The sequence below is a fragment of the Aquarana catesbeiana genome, linkage group LG03, assembly GCF_042186555.1.
Source record: "Aquarana catesbeiana isolate 2022-GZ linkage group LG03, ASM4218655v1, whole genome shotgun sequence".
NCBI classification, from domain to species: Eukaryota; Metazoa; Chordata; class Amphibia; order Anura; family Ranidae; genus Aquarana; species Aquarana catesbeiana.
Genome location: NC_133326.1, coordinates 65,601,485 through 65,627,289, shown reverse-complemented (window position 1 = coordinate 65,627,289; position 25,805 = coordinate 65,601,485). Strand labels below are relative to the sequence as shown.

General features: G+C 44.2%; 1 protein-coding gene across 2 annotated transcripts in view; it reads right to left on the bottom strand.

Moving 5' to 3' along the window:
* ATP8B4 (ATPase phospholipid transporting 8B4 (putative)) overlaps nucleotides 1-25,805 on the bottom strand; it is a 576,024-nt gene that overhangs the window by 87,386 nt on the left and 462,833 nt on the right. For both annotated transcript variants that reach the window (XM_073618636.1, XM_073618637.1), the window contains exon 18: nucleotides 8,767-8,882. In XM_073618636.1, coding sequence (XP_073474737.1) covers nucleotides 8,767-8,882 — 116 coding nt within the window. The remainder of the gene's footprint in view (nucleotides 1-8,766; nucleotides 8,883-25,805) is intronic.

The window sequence follows — 25,805 nt, the reverse complement described above, 5'->3', positions numbered from 1 at the left end:
TTTTATTAACCACTTCCATACCGCGCAAATTCCAGCACGCCTCTCCTACATGTAAAAATCATTTTATTGCTAGAAAATTACCCCCACACATTATATTTTTAGCAGAGACCCTGCGGTCATTGCAGCTTTTTATGTTACACAGTATTTGCCCAGCAATAATTCAAATGCGATTTTTTTTTTGGAAGAAAAACATTAATGAATAAAAAAATAAAAAATAACAGTTAGTCCAATTTTTTGTATAATGCGAGCACTGAACTTATTCTCTCTGGAGAAGAGACGCTTGAGAGGGGATATAATTTCAATTTACAAATACTGTACTGGTGACCCCACAAGAGGGATAAAACTTTTTCGCAGAAGAGAGTTTAATAAGACTAGTGGCCACTCATTACAATTAGAAGAAAAGAGGTTTAACCTTAAACTACGTAGAGGGTTCTTTACTGTAAGAGCGGCAAGGATGTGGAATTCCCTTCCACAGGCGGTGGTCTCAGCGGGGAGCATTGATAGCTTCAAGAAACTATTAGATAATCACCTGAATGGCCGCAACATACAGGGATATGTAATGTAATACTGACACATAATCACACACATAGGTTGGACTTGATGGACTTGATGTGTCTTTTTTCAACCTCACCTACTATGTAACTATGTAACTATGTAACTATGTGACAGATATTACGCCAAGTAAATAGATACCTCGCATGTCACGTTTTAAAATTGCGCACACTCATGGAATGGTGCCAAACTTTGTTACTTAAAAATCTCTATAGGCGACACTTTAAAATGTTTTACAGGTTATCTGTTTAGAGTTACAGAGGAGGTCTTGGGTTAGAATCATTGCGCTCGCTCTAAGGATTGCGGTGATACCTCAAATGTGTGGTTTGAATGTCAGCGTGACCTACGTATGCATTTGCTTCTGCGTGTGAGCACGCAGGGACACGGGTGCTTTAATTTTTTTTTTTGTTTGTTTATTTTATTTAAATGTTTTTATTTTTACATTTTCCCTTTAAAAAATAGGATTTTTTCGTCATACTCACCTGTAAAATCCTTTTCTTTGAGTACATCATGGGAAAAAGAGTTAAGGACAGAGAGGCTTAATTTTTATTACCTACTGGGTCGCCATCTCTAGGTGAATGAACACTGGTAGACAAAGTCTTACACAGGAAGTGATCCCCTATATAACCAATCCCGTACAGGAAGTACATCAGTTTTGTAGCGAGCACTGAATCCTTAAAAAAGAGGGGAGGGATCTCTGTGTCCCATGATGTACTCAAAGAAAAGGATTTTACAGGTAAGTATGATGAAAAAATCCTATTTTCTTTTACATCATGGGACACAGAGTTCTGCCCTGTACACACGGTCGGACTTTCCGACGGAAAATGTGCGATCGGAGCTTGTTGTCGGAAATTCCGACCGTTTGTGGGCTCCATCGGACTTTCTCCATCGGAATTTCCGACACACAAAGTTTGAGAGCTGGCTCTAAAATTTTCCGACAACAAAATCCATTCGCGTAAATTCCGATCATGTGTAGACAATTCCGACGCACAAAGTGCCACGCATGCTTAGAATCAAGCAGAAGAGCAGCACTGGCTATAGAACTTAATTTTTCTCTGCTCGTCGTACGTGTTGTACATCACCGCGTTCTTGACGTTCGGAATTTCCGACCAACTTTGTGCGACCATGTGAATGCAAGACAAGTTTGAGCAAACATCGGTTGGAAAAAATCTGATGGATTTTGTTGTCGGAATGTGCGATCGTGTGTACAGGGCATAAGGCTAATATTCATTACCTACTGGGACGTTCCAGAGCAATAGTCTTGAGGGGAGGGAGAGACCCTGCCAAACAATAGCCATTAGACCTTATACGGCAGCCCGTAGTACACTGCGGCCAAAAGCCGAATCCTTGGCTGCTTGAACATCCACTTATGAAAATAAAATACAATTTTGTGAACGTATGCACTGAAGATCAGGTAGCAGCCTTACAAATCTGAGCCACAGATACCTGATGGCAAAAAGCCCAGGAGGTTGCTACACCCCTGGCAGAATGAGCTCTCGTCCTAAAGGGAGGAGCTTTAGGTTTCAGACCATAGGCCTGAATAACCAGCAGATGAACCTAATTGGCAATAGAAGCTTTGGAAGCTGCCTGCCCCTTCTTGGGTCCTTTTGGTAAAACAAAAAAGGAGTCTGATCCTCGGATCTCCGCAGATCTAGACAAATAAACCTTGACTGCCTGGACAACGTCCAAGGAATGTAGTCGTCTCTCTTCTGCTGAACGAGGCTGAGAGAAAAAAGAAGGCAAAATAATGTCCTGATTTAAATGAAAGGCTGACACCACTTTTGGAAAAAGGGATGGAACAGGTCATAACACGACCCCGTCGTGGTGAAGGATCAAGTATGGTTCCCTGCACAAAAGGGCTGCCAACTCCGACACCCTTCTAGCCGAGGTGATGGCCACCAGGAGGGCTAGCTTGCGTGACAGCAGTCCAATGGAATTTCCTTGATAGGATCAAATGGATGTTTCTTTAACACAGACAGCACCAAGTTCAAGTCTCAAGGACATATGGGTGACCTAATGGGGGGAAGCATGTGAGTTGCCCCCTGCATAAAGGTTCAGACCAGCGAATGGGAGGCTAAAGGCCTTTGGAAGAATACTGACAGGACCGAAATCTGACCTCTGATTGTACTCAAAGCTGATTTTCACAGCTGGCTGTAGAAAAGAGAGAATCCTCCCAATCACGTATTTCCGATGATGCCATTTTCTGGCTTCACACCAAGCAATATAAGTCTTCCAGACCTTATGATAGATATTCTAATGCCGCGTACACACAAGCGGACTTTACGGCATACTGGGTTCGGCGGACCGTAGTCCGTCAGACAATTCGATCGTGTATGGGCTCCATCTGACTTTTTTCCTCCAAAAGTTCGACGGACCTAGAAATGAAACATGTTTCAAATCTTTTCGACGGACTCGAGTCCGGTCGAAAAGTCCGCTTGTCTGTATGCTAGTCCGACGGACAAAAACCGACGCTAGGGCAGCTATTGGCTACTGGCTATGAACTTCCTTGTTTTAGTCCAGTCGTACGTCATCACGTACGAATCCGTTGGACTTTGGTTGATCGTGTGTAGGCAAGTCCGTCGAAAAGTCCGCCGAACCAAGTATGCCGTAAAGTCCGGTCGTGTGTACGCAGCATTAGTGACAGCTTTTATAGCATTCACTAGGGTAGACACCACTGGTCCAGAGATGCCATGGTCCTTCAACACCCTGGCTTCAATAGCCATGCTGTCAAATTTAGAGACTGTGAACTGGGGTGGAATATAGGACCTTGAGACAGTAGATTGGCAATAGACGGGACTTGAACGCTTCCACGCTACCCCAATCTCACAATCTCCAGGAACCAGGGTCTTCTGGGCCAGGCTGGTGCCACCAGAATGACCAGAATGACTGGAACCCCTTCTCTCCGAATTGTGCGCAACAAATGTGGAAGGAGAGGGGGAAAGCATAAACCAGGGAGTACTGGCTCCATGGAACTACCAGAGCATTTGCTCCAATTGCCAGAGGATCCCTTGTTCGGGACACAAACTGCTGTAGCTTGTTGTTGAACCTGGATGCCAACCTCTGGGCATCCCCAATGCTGGCAAATTTCCTGGAACACCCCTGGGTGTAGGGACCATTACCCCGGGCAAATCTGCTAGCGGCTAAGATAATCTGCCTTCTAGTTCTCTACTCCCGGTATATGGACTGCGGATAGAATTGGCACATGTCCCTCTGCCCAGGCTAGTATATGGTTCACCTCCTTCAGAGCTGAACGACTCCTGGTACCACCTTCGTGGTTTATATAGGCCACTGCAGTGGCATTGTCGGACTGAACCCTGATAGGGCAGTCCTGAAGCTTCACCGTCCAAGACCGTAGAGCCAGATGTACTGCCCGTAACTCCAGGATGTTGATGGGCAGGGTCTGTTCTGTCCTTGACCATTATCCCTGAGCTGTGAGCCCCTCTAGGGTCACTCCCCAGCCTGAAAGACTGGCATCTGTGGTCAGTACACTCCAAGTTATCGGGAGGAAGGATCTTCCCTTTCGCAGAATCTGATCCTGCAACCACCAGTTTAGGCTTAAGCGTGCTCGGGGAGATAAGAACATTGGATAATCCAGGGCTTGTCCTCTCCTGTTCCAAGCCAGCAACATGTCTTGTTGTATAGGCCTGGAATGGAACTGGGCATAGGACACTGCCTCGAAGGGGGACACCATCCTTCCTAGAAGACTCATCTAGGATCAGACATAAATAATTCAGACTTTCAGCTGGTCTCAAGGCTTTTCGGTATTTATGACCCAGACTAAGCTTTCCAAATACCACACTGCAGGTTATGCTCTGTTCTAGAGTGAGTGATCTCTGTGCAGGAGGTCGTCCAGATACCCGAGTACCAAGATCCCTTGGGCCCTTAAAAGACCCAGTACTGGTGCTAGGACTTTTGTGAACAACCAGGGAGCTGTGGCAAGCCCGAAGGGTAGAGCCACAAACTGAAAATGACGTTCCTCTACTGCAAACTGCAGGAACCTCTGATGAGGCTAACAGATAGGTACGTGTAAATACGCGTCCTTTATATCGATGGAGGCTCCCATCTGGAGCGAGGCTACAACTGAGCGGACAGATTCCATCCGAAAGGACTGGATTAGTAGATACTGGTTCAGGGATCTTAGATCCAAAATGGGCCTTGTGTCCCCGTTTGGTTTTTGAACCTGTAAACATGTTCGAATAAAACCCGTGCCTCTTTCGGATACAGGAAACTGTACAATCACTCCTTAATGCACTAAATGATGTAGTGCCTGAAACAGTCATTTTCTTTTTGGAGGATCCAAGGGAATGCTGGATCTTAGAAACCTCTGAGGGGGAACCCCCCGTAACTCCAGCTTGTAACTGCGGGATATAGTCAAGGTGACCCACTCGTCCTGAACGACTGTTCTCCAAATGTCCGCAAAGTGCAGAACCTTCCTCCCACCTGATAGAGTGGGGGCGTCCCCTCAAAAGGAGGGCTTGGTGCCGGGTTTAGAAGAGCTTTGGATCCAAGGCTTTTTCTTGCCCTGACCATGCGGCTTGCCCCTGGCTCTAGCGCCCTGTTGGCGGCGGAACTGCCTTGGCGCTGAGACACCTGAGGAAGCAGTCCCTGTGCTTTTAAACGGGGGACGCCTGGTGCTTCTCTTTACAGGAAGTAGAGAGCTCTTCCCTCTGGAAATCTTTTGGATATATTTGTCCAAATCCTCACCAAACAAACATTCCCCATGAAAGGGGAAACCTGCCAATAACTTCTTACAAGGAAGCTCGGCTGACCAGTTCTTAAGCCACAAAAGTATGCGCATATGTACAGACAAGAGAGCCAAACCAGAAACCTGCTGTATTGAATCCTTTAAGGCATCAACAGCAAAACACAGCGCTCGAGAAATATCCATCTTATTTTCAGCAAGATCATCCTCCTGGTTAGGCCTGTCATGCCGTCTGACCTGATCCTTTACAGACTGGCAGATACCAATTGCTGCAACAGCTGGCTAAATAGCTGAACTGGCCAAAGAAAAGGAAGCCTTTAATAATGACTCCAGTTTCTTGTCAACAGGGTCTTTTAAGCCCTGTGCATTATGCACCGGACAAGTTAAGTTATTGCTTAAGGAAGAGACTGCTGCATCTACGGCTGGCATGCTCCACTTCTTAATGAACCTTTTATCCATGGGATATAAAAGGGAAAAATTCTTAGGAAGAACAAAAATTCTGTCAGGATGTTCCCAATCAGCGTACACTGCCTGATAAAACAGTGGGTGTAAGGGGAAAGCCTGAAGAGGCCTCAGGGACCCCAAAGAGGACCAGGGGGCTCAGTAACCTCTGCAAGAGGCAACCTAAAGGCAGAACGAACCATCCTGTTAAGAGTCTGGTTTAAATGTTCATCCTTGGTTATAAAGGGTGAAGCAGCAGCATTGACTGTAGGCACAATACCAGATAGGCGCAGCGGCTCAGATCGCCCAAAAGCCTCTGGTCTTTTAGGGGATACAATACTCGGGATACGACTTAGGTTCATCAGGAGCTACTGGCGACATAGGTGTGCCCTTCCCTGTAGTGTTAGTCCTGTTCCTCTTTTTTGAAGACATTTACAATCCACAAAAAGGGAGTACCTGGGTGTAGTATTAACATACCTTAGAAGGGAGACCCTTTAATAGGGCTCACCAAGCCCCTATGCAACAGTCCTGCTAAGCACCTTAACCTGCAAAGCAACACCTGGTGACACACGTGACCCGGTAAATAGAAATGAACTGCTGCAAATGCCTGGTTCAGAGCCTGCTCTGTGTCTCAAAGCTGCCTTCTGGAAGCTTTGCATGCTTGGCATATGCAGCTTAAATAAGCTGGCTGTGTGCCGAAACGCTCTGCGCATGCACGTGCAAGGTCCCAGCGAACGGGCGTGGCTGTATTCGCATATGACGCAAATCTTCGTGCGCCCAGATTAGGCTAGGGTGCATTTGTGGCTTTCGAGTGCGCATAACGCCATGGCTGCCAAACAAACAAACTGCTAAGCACAGCAGCACTCTTGCGAATGCACGTGCGCCATGGCGAACCAAGAGGCGAAATGGAACGCTGTCGTGCACAATAATACAGGTCAAAAACAGCCAGACACAAGCAAAAAAGGTACACTTTGCAAACACCCACAGCTAGCCCAAAACACCCCCGTATGGTCACCACACACAGGTGTCCAGCCTCTAGCTAGCTTGACTGATTGTTACAATCACTGGGACACCCCACAATAAGTAATAAGGGGGTTTCACTTACCCGTCCAGGCGCAGGGCAGCTTAGAAACTAGGAGCCCAATCTTCACCCATCATAGTGGGTTCCTGTCACTTGAGGCTCTTCAAGGACTAGGTACCCTTTTCATGTTTAGGGTCCACTCCCTTGGACCTGTACAGCACCCTGCAGGAATACCTTAGCGGTGTGCTGTCCAGGATTCCACTTCGCAGGGTCCAGTGCCGGGAGGTCGCATTACAGGTAAAAACCTTGCAGGATCTTGTGTCTTCTTTGCGAGGCTCGGGTACCATTTATCTAAGCATATAGAGCCTGTGTCAAATGGATCCAATTGGTCAATCCCTTGATTCATTTAAGATTAGAGACTCGGAGCTCAGAGAGATCAAACAAACGTGCCCATCCACCTTGCAGACACTGGTAAAAAAACTGATGTACTTCCTGTATGGGAGGGGTTATATAGGGGATCACTTTCTGTCTTTCCTGTCTAACACTTCGTCTACCGATGTCCATTCACCTAGAGATAGCGTATAACTCAGTAGGTAATAAATATTAGCCTAACTCTGTGTCCCATGATATAAGAAAAAAAAATGTGATCACTTTTATTCCTATTACAAGCAATGTAATGTAATAGGAATAGTGCATGACAGGTCCACTTTAAGGAGAGATGTGGGGTCTTATAAGACCCCACATCTCTCCTCCAGGCTGGAAAGCCTGAGATCAAAAAAATAAATGATCTCAGGCTTTCCAGCTGAGTCCCCGGCAATGTTTATTTCTGCCGGCCTGGAAGTGATGTCATAATGCTGTGCCCGGGTCTCTAAGAGTTATAGAAACTGCCGGGGGGCAATCTGGCCCTCGGTTTTCTCTATGGCCAACTTCCGGCACTGGCGGATTCCTTCTCCGGCTCACCGATCGCACGGGCGAGCCAGTAGAAGCACTGGAGGGACGGACGTCCTCTCCCACTGCCTGTAGGAACGATCAAGCGGCCGCTATGATAGTCCTTGTGGTGCAGGGAATCGCCAGCTGAAAAAAATTAAAAAATTATATCTGAATGATGCCTGTAACTGCAAGCATAATTCAGATATCACCACTGAAAGCACAGGACGTCATAGGACATCATATGACGTTCAGCAGTATGGAAGTGGTAAATTCATAAGACATTAATTATAAAGTATTGGCTACAGTATTTATTAAGTATTAGTTACACTTACATGTTAAGATTGCTGCTGCATGATTTCCTTCTCAGGACCACCTGTTCTGCAGCAAATTAACCCTAAAAATCGGTTAAAGTACACATTTGTCTATGGAGTGGCTCCAATGCCTTGCAGGGTTCCAGTGGAGTCACCCCTATTTCCACACCCCTCAGCATAACTACAGCCACATGAGAACATGTTCATTAACAAGATTCATCCACCTCTCCTCCACCAACCAGATCTAGATTGAAAAGTGGACTGACCAATCTGCTCCTACGTGTTTATCCTATGTAAGGAGTGTGACCTGTGTGACTGCACTGTGCGCACTTCCGGTCAGATGGGGGGGACCAAAGGGAGGGAAACAGCAGCAGTAGTTAAAAATTGTGGAAAAAATCTTTTTCAATATATATTTGTAAAAAAAAAAAAAGTTTTGGATCAGTGTTTTGGATCTGAAGGGAAATGTTAGTTTGGTGATGAGGGCTTATTGCTACTTTATTCTATTTTTTTTTATGTGTTGTTATGCACTTGTAAAATGCTGTATTCATATGCACCATAAAAATTCATTTTTAGCTATAACAACTATCTTGAGTGATGGTGTTCTACAAATCATTACCAGTGTATAATGCATTATGCCATACATATAAATGTAAGAGTAGGAAATATGATGGAGACTATCAATGATTAGGCAAACTGGGCAAGTACCCTACCTGGGAAAAAACTATTGAAGTAGGGCCTTTTAAGAAGTGATTATCTCTTCAATAAAGGAAAGATGCTGGGAAATGCATAAAAAAAGAGAGAAAACTCACATTGAGGTGATCTGACGTGATGTACATTAATTCTTCACTATTGACATGGAGCCTCTCAAATAAAATAGTGTCTGCTCCTTTACAATAAAGTTTAATCTGTCCTTCTGGGTTTCGTACTGTGGAAAAAGAATCAATATATTAGCAAAAGAAGTACTGACCATGCAGAATGCTGTGACACAAATAATCATTGCATGCTTTCAATTACTTCATTCTTTTTTTTAATCAGTGGTGGTGCGAAAAAAAACCCCCAAAAAACGCTAAGTGTGCAAAAAACGTGCACGTAAACACACACATAAAGGTGCACTTAAGGGTGTGCTTTGGTCCCCCCCCTGAAGGAGTGGGACCTTTCCCTAAACCCCTGGGGCACAAGGCTCCTGACAGGGACAAGGTTACAATGTTGGTCCACCTAGCCAAAAGGCCTGGCGGACCCCTCTTCTCGTGGCCAGCTGAAGCTGACCGAGTACTAGGTCAAGGGGCTCTCCTGAAGAGAGACCCCCCAGGTTCAGGGGAGGAAGTAACCTGATGGCCATACATCCTCCCAATAGACTTCAGGGAAAGCCCTCCATCCAGTGAGAAAAAACACATACAAAAGTAAAAGATGACAAAAGTGAAGAGAAAAATAAATATATAAATAGTAGCTGTGCAACATGCACTGGCTAGGCCCCTTGGCTTGGTATCAAAGAATGTCCAAAAGGCCTAGCCCATAGAGGCGCAGTGCAGAAAAAGTATTTAGTGCTGTGACCATGTGCCTGTTCACACAGTAGGGTCCCATACCCAAGTGTTACTAAGAGCACCCCTGGGCTGACCACTGCCAAGGGGCACAGACACCATGGACTATCTGCCTTCCCAGCCCATGGCCAGACAAGGTAAATCCACTCAAACCAAGAGGAACTGGGCCTATCCAGATTTCCCGGGGAATTACTCCTGTGTCTTAACTACCTGTGGTTAAGTTTTAATTACTATTGAACCTACTAAACATTGTCAATACATTACAAAGCAAGACTACTCCAATGTGTGGCTGCTTTAACCGCTTGCCGACCAGCCGCCATCATTATACTGCGGCAGTACACCGCTCTTTGCACAGGAGATGGCATGAAACTAGCGTGTGCGTGCCCGCGGGTCCGCTGGTGACCCACGATCACGGTGTACAGAGGCAGAACGGGGAACTGCCTATGTAAACAAGGCGATTCCCCGTTCTGCTAGATGACATGTCAGAGATCTTCTGTTCCCAGTGATCGGGAACAGCAATCTCTGTCATGTCTCTGGTAGCCCATCCCCCCTACAGTTAGAACACACCCAGGGAACACACTTAACCCCTTGATCGCCCCCCTAGTGTTAACCCCTTCCCTGCCAGTGTCATTTTTACATCGATCAGTACATTTATATAGCAATGATCAATGTATTAATGTCACTGGTCCCCAAAAAGTGTAATTTGGGGTCAGATTTGTCCGCCGCAATGTCGCAGTCTCGTTAAAAATCGCGAATCGCCACCATTACCAGTAAAAACGATAACAAAAAAATAAAAGTCCCTAAATCTATCCCATAGTTTATAGGCGCGATAACTTTTGCGCAAACCAATCAATATACGCCTATTGCAATTTTTTTTACCAAAATATGTAGAAGAATATATATCGGCCTAAACCGATGAATACATTTGTTTATATATATATATATATATATATATATATATATATATATATATATATACCACATACAGTGGGGCAAAAAAGTATTTAGTCAGCCACAAATTGTGCAAGTTCTCCCACTTAAAAAGATGAGAGAGGCCTGTAATTGTCATCATAGGTATACCTCAACTATGAGAGACAAAATGTGGAAACAAATCCAGACAATTACATTGTCTGATTTTTGAAATAATTTATTTGCAAATTATGGTGGAAAATAAGTATTTGGTCAATATCAAAAGTTCATCTCAATACTTTGTTATATATCCTTTGTTGACAATGACAGAGGTTAAACGTTTTCTGTAAGTCTTCACAAGGTTGTCACACACTGTAGCTGGAATGTTGGCCCATTCCTCCATGCAGAACTCCTCTAGAGCAGTGATGTTTTGGGGATGTCGCTGGGCAACACGGACTTTCAACTCCCTCCAAAGGTTTTCTATGGGGTTAAGATCTGGAGACTGGCTAGGCTACTCCAGGACCTTGAAATGCTTCTTACGAAGCCACTCCTTCGTTGCCCGGGTGGTGTGTTTGGGATCATTGTCATGCTGAAAGACCCAGCCACGTTTCATCTTCAATGTCCTTGCTGATGGGAAGAGGTTTGCACTCAAAATCTCACGATACATGGCCCGATTCATTCTTTCATGTACACGTATCAGTCGTCCTGTTCCCTTTGCAGAGAAACAGCCCCAAAGCATGATGTTGCCACCCCCATGCTTCACAGTAGGTATGGTGTTCTTTGGTTGCAACTCAGTATTCTCTCTCCTCCAAACACGACGAGTTGTGTTTCTACCAAACAGTTCTACTTTGGTTTCATCTGACCATATGACATTCTCCCAATCCTCTTCTGGATCATCCAAATGCTCTCTAGCAAACCTCAGATGGGCCCGGACATCTACTGGCTTAAGCAGGGGGACACGTCTGGCACTGCAGGATCTGAGTCCCTGGCGGCGTAGTGTGTTACTGATGGTAGCCTTTGTTACGTTGGTCCCAGCTCTCTGCAGGTCATTCACTAGGTCCCCTAGTGTGGTTCTGGGATTTTTGCTCACCATTCTTGTGATCATTTTGACCCCACGGGGTGAGATCTTGTGTGGAGCCCCAGATCAAGGGAGATTATCAGTGGTCTTGTATGTCTTCCATTTTCTAATTATTGCTCCCACAGTTGATTTTTTCACACCAAGCTGCTTGCCTATTGCAGATTCAGTCTTCCCAGCCTGTGCAGGTCTACAATTTTGTTTCTGGTGTCCTTTGACAGCTCTTTGGTCTTCGCTATAGTGGAGTTTGGAGTGTGACTGTTTGAGGTTGTGGACAGGTGTTTTTTTATACTGATAACAAGTTCAAACAGGTGCTATTAATACAGGTAATGAGTGGAGGACAGAGCAGACTCTTAAAGAAGAAGATACAGGTCTGTGAGAGCCAGAAATCTTACTTGTTTGTAGGTGACCAAATACTTATTTTCCACCATAATTTGCAAATAAATTCTTTCAAAAATCAGACAATGTGATTGTCTGGATTTGTTTCCACATTTTGTCTCTCATAGTTGAGGTATACCTATGATGACAATTACAGGCCTCTCTCATCTTTTTATGTGGGAGAACTTGCACAATTGGTAACTGACTAAATACTTTTTTGCCCCACTGTATATAAATATATATATATATATATATATATATATGATTTTTTTTGTTTATAGCGCAAAAAATAAAAACCACAGAGGTGATCAAATACCACCAAAAGAAAGCTCTATTTGTGGGAAAAAATGGACAATTTTGTTTAGGTACATCGTCGCACGACCGCGCAATTGTCGGTTAAAGTGACGCAGTGCCGTTATCGGAAAAAATGGCCTGGTCATTAAGGAGGTAAATCCTTCCGGGGCTAAAGTGGTTAAGTAAAGGTACTATGATTGGTAGTAGATGAGAGATTATGATCTCTTAAATCAACCTAACGATTCACAAACAGGTGTGCTCAACAAACAGGTATCAGCAATGGCAAGCATAGCGTACAAATTCTCAGAATGCAGGTAAAGGGTACTTCAAAGCCTCAGAATGCAGGTAAAGGGTACTCAAACATTCTCAGAATGCAGGTAAAGGGTACTCAAACATTCTCAGAATGCAGGTAAAGGGTACTTCAAAGCCTAATTACAGCTTTTAGCCTTTTCCCACCCACTCGGCTTCACTTTAAAAAGTTCTGAACTCCTGGGGGCGGGAAGGACCAGCAATCATGTGACCACTGTCAGTATTGTGGCTGTCACAGCGGTCTCATGATTGTGAGCCTGTCCCACTGCCTAATGATCGTTAGTGGGGACCGAGAGCTGTCTTTTACAGCTTGGTCTCTATGCTGGAAGCATGTTCTCAGCACAGAAGCATCAGCTGTCCAAGGGTGCATATGTGTGGTGTGTGGGCATTAAAGCTTCTCAGCCATCTGTAGGATGCCTTGTTATTTATGACTGCATACAATACTCCATCTAGATGGCTGAAGTAGAGAAAGAGACCTCATTTGCCCAACCCTCTACCTCAGCCAATCGGAAGAAGGCTTGCATTCATTCATAAAATACAAAGCTAACTCTGAGATTTACTAAAAACTGGTGCACACAGGATCTGGTGCAGCTGTGCATAGTAACCAATTAGCTTCAACGTTTTATTGTCAAAGCTTAAAGTGGTTGTAAACCCACAAAGAAAACAAAAACAAAAAAAAACCTGCAAGACAAAGGCATAATGAGCTAGTATAATGAGCTAGCATACTAGCTCATTATGAAATACTCACTTTAGATCAAAGCCCCGCAACGATCTCAGTACACAGCTCCTGCCAGCAACGGGGTTACTTCCAGTTATCGCGGGCTTCGGCGCTGTGATTGGCCGGAGCCGCAATGACGTCACTCCTGCGCATGCGCACAGGAGCTGCCAGTGACGGCACACTAGCTGAAGCAACGGCACGGATGTGCCGTTGCTTCAGTGCGCATGTGCCGATGATGTTGGCACATGCTGATACAGGGGATATCTCCTAAACCGTGCAGGTTTAGGAGATATCCGGGGTAGCTACAGGTAAGCTTTATTATAGGCTTACCTGTAGTAAAAAGTGGATTGTAATGGTTTACAACTACTTTAAGGCCCCTTTCACATGAGTGGACCGATAGGGTCTGCCTGTCTGTTTTTCAGGCAGACCCGATCGGATCACCCACTTTTATTTATGGGGAGGCGGATGTACACCCGCATACATCCGGTCCGCAGACTGATAGTGGATCAGATTGAATCAATGACAGTCAGATGCTGGAAATAGCCTCTGCTAAGGGCCTAAAAAACCGCCTCCCATTCATTCAAGTGTGACTTTTCACACTTGGGTGGTGCGCTTGCAGGATGTTCCCAAATGTCCTGCAAGCAGCATCTTTGGGGCAGGTTGGGAGCGCTGTATTTAGCACTCTCACAATGTCCTGCCCATTGGAATGAATGGGCAACGCAACACAGGCGTTTTTAACCCCTTCTTTGGGGTTCAAAGCTCCCCGCTAGCAGCTAAAAAGCGCCACTTAAACAGTGGCAAAGCGCCGATAAAATGATCGTCGCTTTACTGCGAACGCGGCCCCAGTCTGAAAGGGGTCTTAAGAGCAGCCAGCAGGAAATGGTAAACACTTCTTAGAAGTAAGTTATTTTACCAGTGCTGTATCTGCACCAAATATTTTAAACAAAACTTCAGCTTTAAGGGCATTAACATCTTTATTCAAAACTTGCTGCAATCTTTGTTTTGTAAATGCTTGCAGTACACATTTTTTTAGACAAAGGTTTTCAAGCTAAGGTCTGAGTAAGCTATGGTTCAGATAGGTCAAGAAGCCATCCAGCTGCACATCTCATGAGAAAATCAAATGCAAATCCACATTAAAAAAAAAAATCATATAAATTTCTGTTTGTTGAACTGCTGCCTGTATATGGTAGTGCTAAGGAAAACTGTGCAGGTCCCAAACTGTAAAACAGTAGGACAAACCCTGATGCATCATACTACATAAAATCAAACCATCCCCTAAATTTTCTTTATTTCATGCCTTACTACACAATTTATTCCCACTGACTAGAGAAACATGTTTACTGGCCTCTCTAGTCTCCATGTGGATTAGCAGACACGAAATGGGTGGAGAAAGAAATGTGATGAAGAACAGAATTCTCTATCTAATTATGGTTTTGGTTAGGAAATCTCTGAGGACAACTGCAACTTACAGCCAATTTGTGTTTTAGAAGCTGGATTTTTTTTTTCACATAGCCCATATAAACCCTCCACATCTAAGCTGGAAGAAACTTTCTCTATATGTAATGGCCTTCCTGGCTCACAAAGAACAATAAATCGGGATATAGGGTTAAGGGGGATTAGAACTCTTTTCACTTCTAAAGAACACGAACACTGGAAAACAACTTCTTTTAACAAAAGAGAATTCATTTATTTACAGTCTAAACTTTATTGCAAATAACATTTATTAACCACTTGAGCCCCGGACCATTATGCTGCCTAAGGACCAGAGGTCTTTTTCCAATTTGGCACTGCGTCGCTTTAACTTTTAATTGCGCGATCATGCAATGCTGTTCCCAAACGAAATTTGCGTCCTTTTCTTCCCACAAATAGAGCTTTCTTTTGATGGTATTTGATCACCTCTGCAGTTTTTATTTTTTGCGCTACAAACGGAAAAAGACCGAAAATTTTGAAAAAAAATGATATTTTCTACTTTTTGTTATAAAAAAAATCCAATAAACTCAATTTTAGTCATACATTTAGGCCAAAATGTATTCGGCCACATGTCTTTGGTAAAAAAAATGTCAATAAGCGTATATTTATTGGTTTGCGCAAAAGTTATAGCGTCTACAAACTAGGGTACATTTTCTGGAATTTACACAGCTTTTAGTTTATGACTGCCTATGTCATTTCTTGAGGTGCTAAAATGGCAGGGCAGTACAAAACCCCCACAAATGACCCCATTTTGGAAAGTAGACACCCCAAGGAAATTGCTGATAGGCATGTTGAACCCATTGAATATTTATTTTTTTTGTCCCAAGTGATTGAATAATGACAAAAAAAAAAAAAAAAAAAAATATTTACAAAAAGTTGTCACTAAATGATATATTGCTCACACAGGCCATGGGCCTATGTGGAATTGCACCCCAAAATACATTCAGCTGCTTCTCCTGAGTACGGGGATACCACATGTGTGGGACTTTTTGGGAGCCTAGGCGCGTACGGGACCCCGAAAACCAATCACCGCCTTCAGGATTTCTAAGGGTGTAAATTTTTGATTTCACTCTTCACTGCCTATCACAGTTTCGGAGGCCATAAAATGCCCAGGTGGCACAAACCCCCCCCAAATGACCCCATTTTGGAAAGTAGACACCCCAAGCTATTTGCTGAGAGGCATATTGAGTCCATGGAATATTTTATATTTTGACACAAGTTGCGGGAATGTGACACTTTTTTTTTTTTTTTTTTTTGCACAAAGTTGTCACTAAATGATATATTGCTCACACAGGCCATGGGCATATGTGGAATTGCACCCCAAAATACATTTAGCTGCTTCTCCTGAGTATGGGGATACCACATGTGTGGGACTTTTTGGGAGCCTAGCCGCGTACGGGGCCCCGAAAACCAATCACCGCCTTCAGGATTTCTAAGGGCGTGAATTTTTGATTTTACTCTTCACTGCCTATCACCGTTTCGGAGGCCATGGAATGCCCAGGTGGCACAAAACCCCCCCAAATGACCCCATTTTGGAAAGTAGACACCCCAAGCTATTTGCTGAGAGGCATAATGAGTATTTTGCAGCTCTCATTTGTTTTTGAAAATGAAGAAAGACAAGAAAAAACATTTTTTTTTTTTCTTTTTTCAAATTTCAAAACTTTGTGACAAAAAGTGAGGTCTGCAAAATACTCACTATACCTCTCAGCAAATAGCTTTGGGTGTCTACTTTCCAAAATGGGGTCATTTGGGGGGGTTTTGTGCCACCTGGGCTTTCCATGGCCTCCGAAACTGTGATAGGCAGTGAAGAGTGAAATCAAAAATTCACGCCCTTAGAAAGCCTGAAGGCGGTGCTTGGTTTTCGGGGTCCCGTACGCGGCTAGGCTCCCAAAAAGTCTCACACATGTGGTATCCCCGTACTCAGGAGAAGCAGCAGAATGTATTTTGGGGTGTAATTTCACATATTCCCATGGCATGTTTGAGCAATATATCATTTAGTGACAACTTTGTGCAAAAAAAAAAAAAATTTGTCTCTTTCCCGCAACTTGTGTCGCAATATAAAATATTCCATGGACTCGACATGCCTCTCAGCAAATAGCTTGGGGTGTCTACTTTCCAAAATGGGGTCATTTGGGGGGGTTTTGAACTGTCCTGGCATTTTATGCACAACATTTAGAAGCGTATGTCACACATCACCCACTCTTCTAACCACTTGAAGACAAAGCCCTTTCTGACACTTATTGTTTACATGAAAAAGTTATTTTTTTTTGCAAGAAAATAACTTTGAACCCCCAAACATTATATATTTTTTTAAAGCAAATGCCCTACAGATTAAAATGGTGGGTGTTTCATTTTTTTTTTTCGCACAGTATTTGCGCAGCGATTTTTCAAACGCATTTTTTGGGGAAAAAACACACTTTTTTAAATTTTAATGCACTAAAACACACTATATTGTCCAAATGTTTCATGAAATAAAAAAGATGATCTTAGGCCGAGTACATGCATACCAAACATGACATGCTTTACAATTGCGCACAAACGTGCAGTGGCAACAAAATAAATACATTTTTAAAAGCCTTTAAAAGCCTTTACAGGTTACCACTTTAGATTTACAGAGGAGGTCTACTGCTAAAATTACTGCCCTCGATCTGACCTTCGCGGTGATACCTCACATGCATGGTGCAATTGCTGTTTACGTTTGACGACAGACCGCCGCTTGCGTTCGCCTTAGCGCAAGAGCAGGGGGCGACAGGGGTGCTTTTTTTTTTTTCTTTATTATTTTTTTGCTTTTTTATCTTATTTTTAAACTGTTCCTTTCATTTTTTTTTTTTTATCATTTTTATTGTTATCTCGGGGAATGTAAATATCCCCTATGATAGCAATAGGTAGTGACAGGTACTCTTTTTTTTAAAAAATTGGGGTCTATTAGACCCTAGATCTCTCCTCTGCCCTCAAAGCATCTGACCACACCAAGATCGGTGTGATAAAATGCTTCCCCAATTTCCCAATGGCGCTATTTACATCCGGCGAAGTCATAAAATGCTCGTAGCTTCCGGTTTCTTAGGCCATAGAGATGTTTGGAGCCACTCTGGTCTCTGATCAGCTCTATGGTCAGTTGGCTGAATCACCGGCTGCATTCTCAGGTTCCCTGTTGAGACAGGAGAGCCAGAGAAAAACACGGAAGACGGTGGGGGGGGGGGCATTCCCTCCCACGGCTTGTAAAGGCAGTCTAGAGGCTAATTAGCCGCTAGGATTGCTTTTACATGAAAGCCGACCGCTGGCTGAAAAGAATGATACCAAGATGATACCTAAACCTGCAGGCATCATTCTGGTATAACCACTCAAAGTCGTGAATGGCGTACCTGAAGACAAAAAAATGGTTAACAATAAAGCACAGTAAACGGTAAAGTATAAATAATTACATACCTGAAAAACAAACATGATAAAACATAATAACAATAAAACATTGCAGAATAGAATACAGTAAAAAAGAGCAGAACAATAGAGAGAGAGAATAGAGAGAGAGAACAATAAAACGACAACAATTTTTTTTTTATTTTATATATATTTTTTTTTTTACACTTTTTTTGTAACTAACTTTTATAACGGTAACCGGTTCCAGGTTCGGGTCTCTCAAAATGCGATGGCATCTTGGGAGACCCTGTGAAAGTGTGCCTAGTCTGTGCAATGCTGTACCCTACGCTAATACTCAACTAGTGAATGGTAGCGTTCAAAACATTCACCAATGCAAAGACCAGGATTGTCAGGACAGGAGGGACAATGATAGCGGGTGTCACACCTATATCCGTGCTTGCTGCAGACACGACATCTTTTTTGGGGGGGTTCGTTGGGTAGGGGTACTCGGGAGGACATAAAGAAAATGCCTCTCATGCAGCCGACTGCATTTGGTTGGGGATGTGAATGGGGGAAGTACGGGCGCTGCAGAAGTGGTGGGTTCCCAATTAGGATTGGCGAATGCAGCAGGAAGGGCACTATGGGCACGACGGGCCTGTGTTTGTCTTCTTGGTGGCAGCAGGACACTACTTGTGCTTGCCACCTCACCAGCTTGAACTGCACTTATAGGACTCGCCACGTCACCAAGTGTTACTGCAGTGCTGGTTTGACTACGACCGGGGTGTACTAGGCCGCTGGTGCTTGCCAGTTCACCAAAACGCTACAAAAAAAACTGTTAGCGATCGCAGGGATCAGGCCTGACTCTGCGAACGCTGCAGTTATGCGTTTAGTGTTTTGTAAGTGACAGTGATCGATCGATACTGCACTTGGGTGGGCTGGGCTGGGCTGGGCGGAGGGGCAAAACGCAGGTGCTAGCAGGTATCTGGGCTGATCCCGCTAACACTGCGTTTTTGGGAACCCTAAACTGCTGGAGACGCTAGTATAGATCTGATCGGATCAGATATTGATCCGTTCAGATACTATACCACTAAGGGAGATGTACGGTGCGTGCGTGGGTGTTAGCGGTACTGGCGCTAACCTGACGCTGCCTGGGGCTGGTGCTTGCTAGTTCACCAAAACGCTACCAAAAAAACTGTTAGCGATCGCAGGGATCAGGCCTGACTCTGCGAACGCTGCAGTTATGCATTTAGTGTTTTGTAAGTGACAGTGATCGATCGATACTGCACTTGGGTGGGCTGGGCCGGGCCGGGGGGAGGGGCAAAACGCAGGTGCTAGCAGGTATCTGGGCTGATCCCGCTAACACTGCGTTTTTGGGAACCCTAAACTGCTGGGGACGCCAGTATAGATCTGATCGGATCAGATATTGATCCGTTCAGATACTATACCACTAAGGGAGGTGTACGGTGCGTGCGTGGGTGTTAGCGGTACTGGCGCTAACCTGACGCTGCCTGGGGCTGGTGCTTGCCAGTTCACCAAAATGCTACCAAAAAAACTGTTAGCGATCGCAGGGATCAGGCCTGACTCTGCGAACGCTGCAGTTATGCGTTTAGTGCCTTGTAAGTGACAGTGATCGATCGATACTGCACTTGGGTGGGCTGGGCGGAGGGGCAAAACGCAGGTGCTAGCAGGTATCTGGGCTGATCCCGCTAACACTGCGTTTTTGGGAACCCTAAACTGCTGGGGACGCTAGTATAGATCTGATCGGATCAGATATTAATCCGATCAGATACTATACCACTAAGGGAGGCGCATGCTGCGTGCATGTGTGTTAGCGGTACTGGCGCTAATCTGACGCTGCCTGGGGTGACGCATATCACCGCCGGGCGATCGGGGGGCTAAACCTTTATTCGGTAATAAACGGCGGGTTCCCTGACACTATAAAAAATAAACGAACTAACCAGCGTCACCCGTAACGGTTATACGGTGATCAGTGGTGAAAGGGTTAACTAGGGGGCAATCAAGGGGTTAAAACATTTATTAGATAGTATATGGGGGTCCCTGTCGCTATAAAATGCTGACGGCGAACCTAAATATTTACCTCATTAACTAGCGTCACCAGCGACACTAATACAGCGATCAGAAAAATGATCGCTTAGCAACACTGGTGACAGGGGGTGATCAAGGGGTTAAAACTTTATTAGGGGGGGTTAGGGGGGTATCCTAGACCTAAAGGGGGGTAATACTCACTGTTCCAACACTGTAACTGTCACAAACTGACACCAATGCAGTAATCAGAAAAAAAAAACAAACAAAACAAAAAACTGCTGGTGTCAGTTTGTGACAGGGGGGGGGGGGGTGATTGGGGTGGGATCGGGGTGTTTTGTATGCCTGGCATGTTCTACTGTGTGTGTAGTGTGTTGTGCACTCACATTGATGTCTTCTCTCCTCGGCGCTGCAACGGAATACCGAGCCGAGGAGAGATGACATCATTTCCTTTGCTGCTGTTTAGCATACAGCAGCAAAGGAAGTGATCTGATTGGCCGGCGGCGATCGCGAGGGGGGGGCCACGAACGGATGGCCTCCCCCTCATCTCCGATCGCCGGGGGACCAAACGGGACCGCCTCGGGCGGCGGGGGGGGTCCGATCGGACCCCCCACCCGCGGGAGGCAAATCACGTACATGTACGTGATTTTGCCTGCCCGTGCCGCCTTGCCGACGTAAATCGGCGTGAGGCGGTCCTTAAGTGGTTAAAAGACTGTGCCAATTGTTTATTTCATAATTAAAGTGATTGTAAAGGTAACTTTTTTTAAAGTGTTTGTAAACCTAAAAAAAAAAATTGCACAGGCTCATTAATTTGTTTAAATGACATTTGTCCTGTCATGATTACATTTTTATGTAAAAGCAGTAACGAAAACTGCGCTATGTCAAGCTAAAATCCAAAGCAAGCAAACTAAACAGCTGTAACATACCATGGGATATAATGACATAGCATCAGAAATGAAATGCAAAATGTTGCGCTAAAAGAGAAAAAAAGGTGAGAAGTGACCTCCAATCACCTAGATGGTGATAGTAAATAAAGGAATAAAATCCACAATAGTCCCAGTGATCCAATATCGATATGTGATTGTTGAGAAAAATCAGAAGTGCAATGACAACTCCAATTGAAAACACATGTGTTGTGTCCAGACCTCCACCCAGTGATCAAACCAGACCATCTGCTACAGATAGGTAAATTTGGGCATGTAATGTAGCGATATCCTTTGATCCTCATTAATGGTGGAAAAAATTACCAAAATTTATATCCGTATTATCAGTATCCACAAGATTTTACAGATCCTCCACAGAGACCCCCTCATACAACTATACCAATGCTAATAAGGAACAATACAGTCCGTACCCTGATAGGGAAAAACTACCGGTATATAATAATGGATGGCCCATTCAACAACAATATGATGACAGAGATCAGTGGAGTCCATACCCAATACCAACCTCCAATTGTTATGAGAGGTTGAATGATTACAATAATGACAGTCCTAAAACAAGTAGGCCTTTTTTAGGCCGGGGGGGGGCACAGAGAGGATGGAGAGGGAGCCAGTGGAAAGGCAGACCCCCAGGGAAGACTCAATATTCCAAGGAAAAAGGGTGGTGGAACCCCCCTCAGCACGATCAACAATCGGTTATACCAACAACCAACAGAATACAGGATATAGAGGTTGTAGAGGGGGATGTAGAGTCCAAATAAAGAAGAAGGGAAGTAGATTAGATCGATAAAGGTAAATATTTTAAAAGCGGGCCTTAAATGTGCAGCCAACAGACCAATTAATAAATTCAGCGTTTTTATTGATGTCCACAAATACATAAGAAAAATAAACATGAAAAGGTATTTTCTGGGCATCAATTCTGGTCCAACGAATAAAATTGACAACACTACTATTGGTGTGGATAGTGGATTAAAAAACAAATCACTATTTAATCCCCCACAACCTCCCAACAAACATGTTGAGGTTTTCAAACAGATGGTCCTGAAGGATGTAGAAAAATGAATACCTAGAAAAAATGTAAATCCAGAATATGGCTTCACATTCATGACCAAACACCCCACAGTCCAGGCGGTCTGGCTGGGGGATTTTAACACCACACTAAACCCCTCGGTAGATAGACTTCAACCCTCGAATCCACAACCAATAACCAACAGAGAAACCAAATTTGCCAAGCTAATTTCCTCCTTTCACCTTGTGGATTCTTGGAGATACAAATACCCACACAAACAATTATTCTCTTGTTTCTCTTCCTCCCACGGCTCTATGTCTAGAATTGACATGATACTGTTATCACAAAGTCTCACACCCCGACTACTAGAGACGGCTTTTTCTTCCAGGCTGTTGTCTGACCATAGCCCATACTGGATTACACTAAGCGTGCCCACTGACAAACCAAAGCGGAATTGGCGATTAAACCCGTTCTGGCTCTCACTACTCCCTGAGGATGATGAACTTATGAATGAGTGGAAGTCGTTCTTCAGGAACAACGACCGCTCAGCTTCCCTGACAACAATCTGGGAGTCTTTTAAATCTCATGTTCGCATGATACTCTCAACCCGCATTAACAGAATTAAAACAGATTCCTCTGGAGAGCTTGATAGAGCAATAGCGGTACTATCCCAATCCGAACAAAACTATATAGATGATCCCTCTCCCGCAAATGTAGACTTACTTAAACTTCAGGCCAGAATAGTAGCCCAACTCCAATATGGGAAAGAAAGACACAAAATGTTCTTTGCTAAACAAAAGCTGTTTGAGCACGGGGAAAAGGCTGGCAAGCTCCTAGCATACCTGGTACACAGTGAAGATAGACCCCCTGTGGTAATATCTTTACACGGCCCTGGCGGTGAATCCATCACTAATCCCCTCACAGTAACCTCTATGTTCAGGGATTTTTTTATTGACCTCTACACCTCAAAAAGTCCTGAGGATAAGGGCCCAATGAACTCCTTTTTGGAGGAGACGGCATTTCCCCAGTTAACAAAAGACCAGGTTGACCTCCTTGAGGCACCACTCACTGAGGAAGAAATAGCGTTGGCTATTGCTGGATTTGCCAGGTCCAAATCCCCAGGCTCGGACGGCCTACCTATAGAATTTTACTCCCAATTCGGCGATTTTTTGATCCCAAAACTTCTAACCTTATATAATCACCTATTCGAGACATTTACACTCCCCGCTTCTATGAGAGAGGCAACAATAGTCCTCATACCCAAACCGGGAAAAGATCCAGGATACCCCGAATCCTACCGCCCAATCTCCCTATTACAAGTAGATATCAAGATATTAGCCAAGGTACTCTCCCTCCGACTCAATCAGGTCATTCTCTCTCTGATACATACGGATCAGGCGGGGTTCATGCCTGGTCGTAACACCTCGTTCAACCTAAGAAAATTGTTCATAAATTTACAGGCCACACATGAAAATGTGGGATCCCGGGTGATTGTGACGCTTGACACGGCCAAGGCATTCGACTCCGTGGAGTGGGGATACTTATGGCAATGCTTGGGAAGATATGGCTTTGGCCCCAGATTCCTTAAGTGGATCAAACTGCTTTATCAAAACCCCACAGCTAGAGTGGTGGCGAACGGATGGCCGTCTCAAGAGTTTGACCTCAGTCGAGGCACGAGACAGGGCTGCCCTCTTTCCCCACTTCTCTACGCCTTAGCTGCGGAGCCTCTGGCTGTGTCGATCCGTGCAGACCCCGAGATTGTGGGTCTACAAATGGGAACCTTAACTGAAAAAATTAGTTTATATGCGGACGATACCCTATTATACCTCGCTGACTCAGGCCCATCCCTTCAAAAAGCACTACAGTTGATCGAACATTTTGGAACGTTTTCCGGTTTAAAGATGAACTGGGAAAAGTCTCAGATACTACCTATAGACAGTTTCCCACCATCTGAATCATGGACAGATACCCCACTAAAAAGAGCAGATACAATCAAATACCTGGGAATCCATATATCCAGAGATCCGGCTGATTATACTCCCCTTAACATTGAACCCCTCTTTTCACTAGTCAAAACCAAACTACGCACTTGGGCCCGCCTACCACTAGGAGTATGGGGTCGCATAAATCTGATAAAAATGGTCCTTCTCCCAAAAATCCTCTACATATTGTGGCATACCCCACTCTATCTTTCATTAAAACACTTTAAGTCTCTTGAAGCTTTACTCAAACCCTTTGTGTGGGGGACTAGCAGACAAAAAATCGCATGGTCAGCGCTTAAAAACCCGACAGACATGGGGGGAATGGCCCTACCGGATCTGAACCTCTATTACATTGTATCACAACTATCACAACTATTCCACATAGACAAGACAGACAACGTACGCTTCCTGACCCTTCTTTGCTCCAAAAGTGTGCAACTCACAGGTGACTCTCTGTACACAATATCGACGGGATCCAGGAATACTGAAATGGGGGGAGACAAGAAGTCCTTGCTATACTATTATAGACGTATTTGGGACCTTGCCTCCACCAAATTAGAAATACCAAGACTGCACGATCATACACCGATATGGCACAATAGAGATATGTCAGAATTCATTAACATACCGGACTCGGAGCTGTGGGAGTCTAGGGGAATTTATTATATACATCATCTGCTGTTCAATGGAACTCTCAAAACCTACGATACACTCAAAGAGGAATTTTCTCTTCCACACTTCATGTTTTTCAGATACCTGCAAGTAAGACATGCAACCCAAACACAATTCTTACAGGTTGAGGCTCCTCCTGCTCTTCATCCCGTTATGGCTATTGTTAAAAGTACAGACCCACGTGGACTAATATCCACATTTTATAATATGCTTCTAACTCCCACCTCGTCATAAATAGCGTTTGATTTGAAGCCTCGATGGGAGAGAGAGGTGGGCCTGATGGAAAATGAGGAGTGGGAGGAAGCCCTCGAGACATGCAAAGCAGTATCACCAAAACTCTCGGACAGACTCTCTCAGATTTACATAACACATAGAACATACCTCACCCCAATTCGAGTAGCCAGATATAAGCGTAATCAGTCCACTCTATGCCCGATGTGTGGCCAAGAAACAGGTACGTTCTTTCATTTAATATGGACATGCCCCAAGATACAACAACTATGGAAACAGGTCATAACATTTCTACACGACACCATGGGCTCCCCAATAGCATTAGAACCAAAACAATGTCTCCTAGGGATATTTCCAGACACAGTTGACAAATTCACCAAGGTATTCCTACATGAGACTCTATTCTCCGTCAGAAAAATTATTGCAAGAAAGTGGATGAGACCATCCCCTCCCAGTGTGACGGAATGGAAAACAGAAGTTAACAATACCTTGCCATACAAAAAACATATTTACATTAACAGAGGATGTCCGACAAAATATAACAAAATCTGGGATCGATGGTTGCAAGAACCTGAAACTTGCACTTAACCATAAACTCGCTCAGTAATACAGCATGTGGATCTCTGTACCTAAAACTCTATTCCAGATACATACAGAGAAAGTATAAACCAAAAGATACCATGGTCCATGTTGTTCCCCCAAAATGGTCATGTCTGTACTAAACACAATATATCCCCTATAGACTTAAAGGTATATAACAGTGTCACATTATGCACATACATAGCACGTGTACTAAAATAAAATACAATTAAACCAAATATGTTCAACGGGGGGGGGGGTGGGTGTGGGAGGGAGATAATATTACACATTATGATGATAGTAGTTCATGGTGGTATACATTTATTTCTACATTAACATATACTAC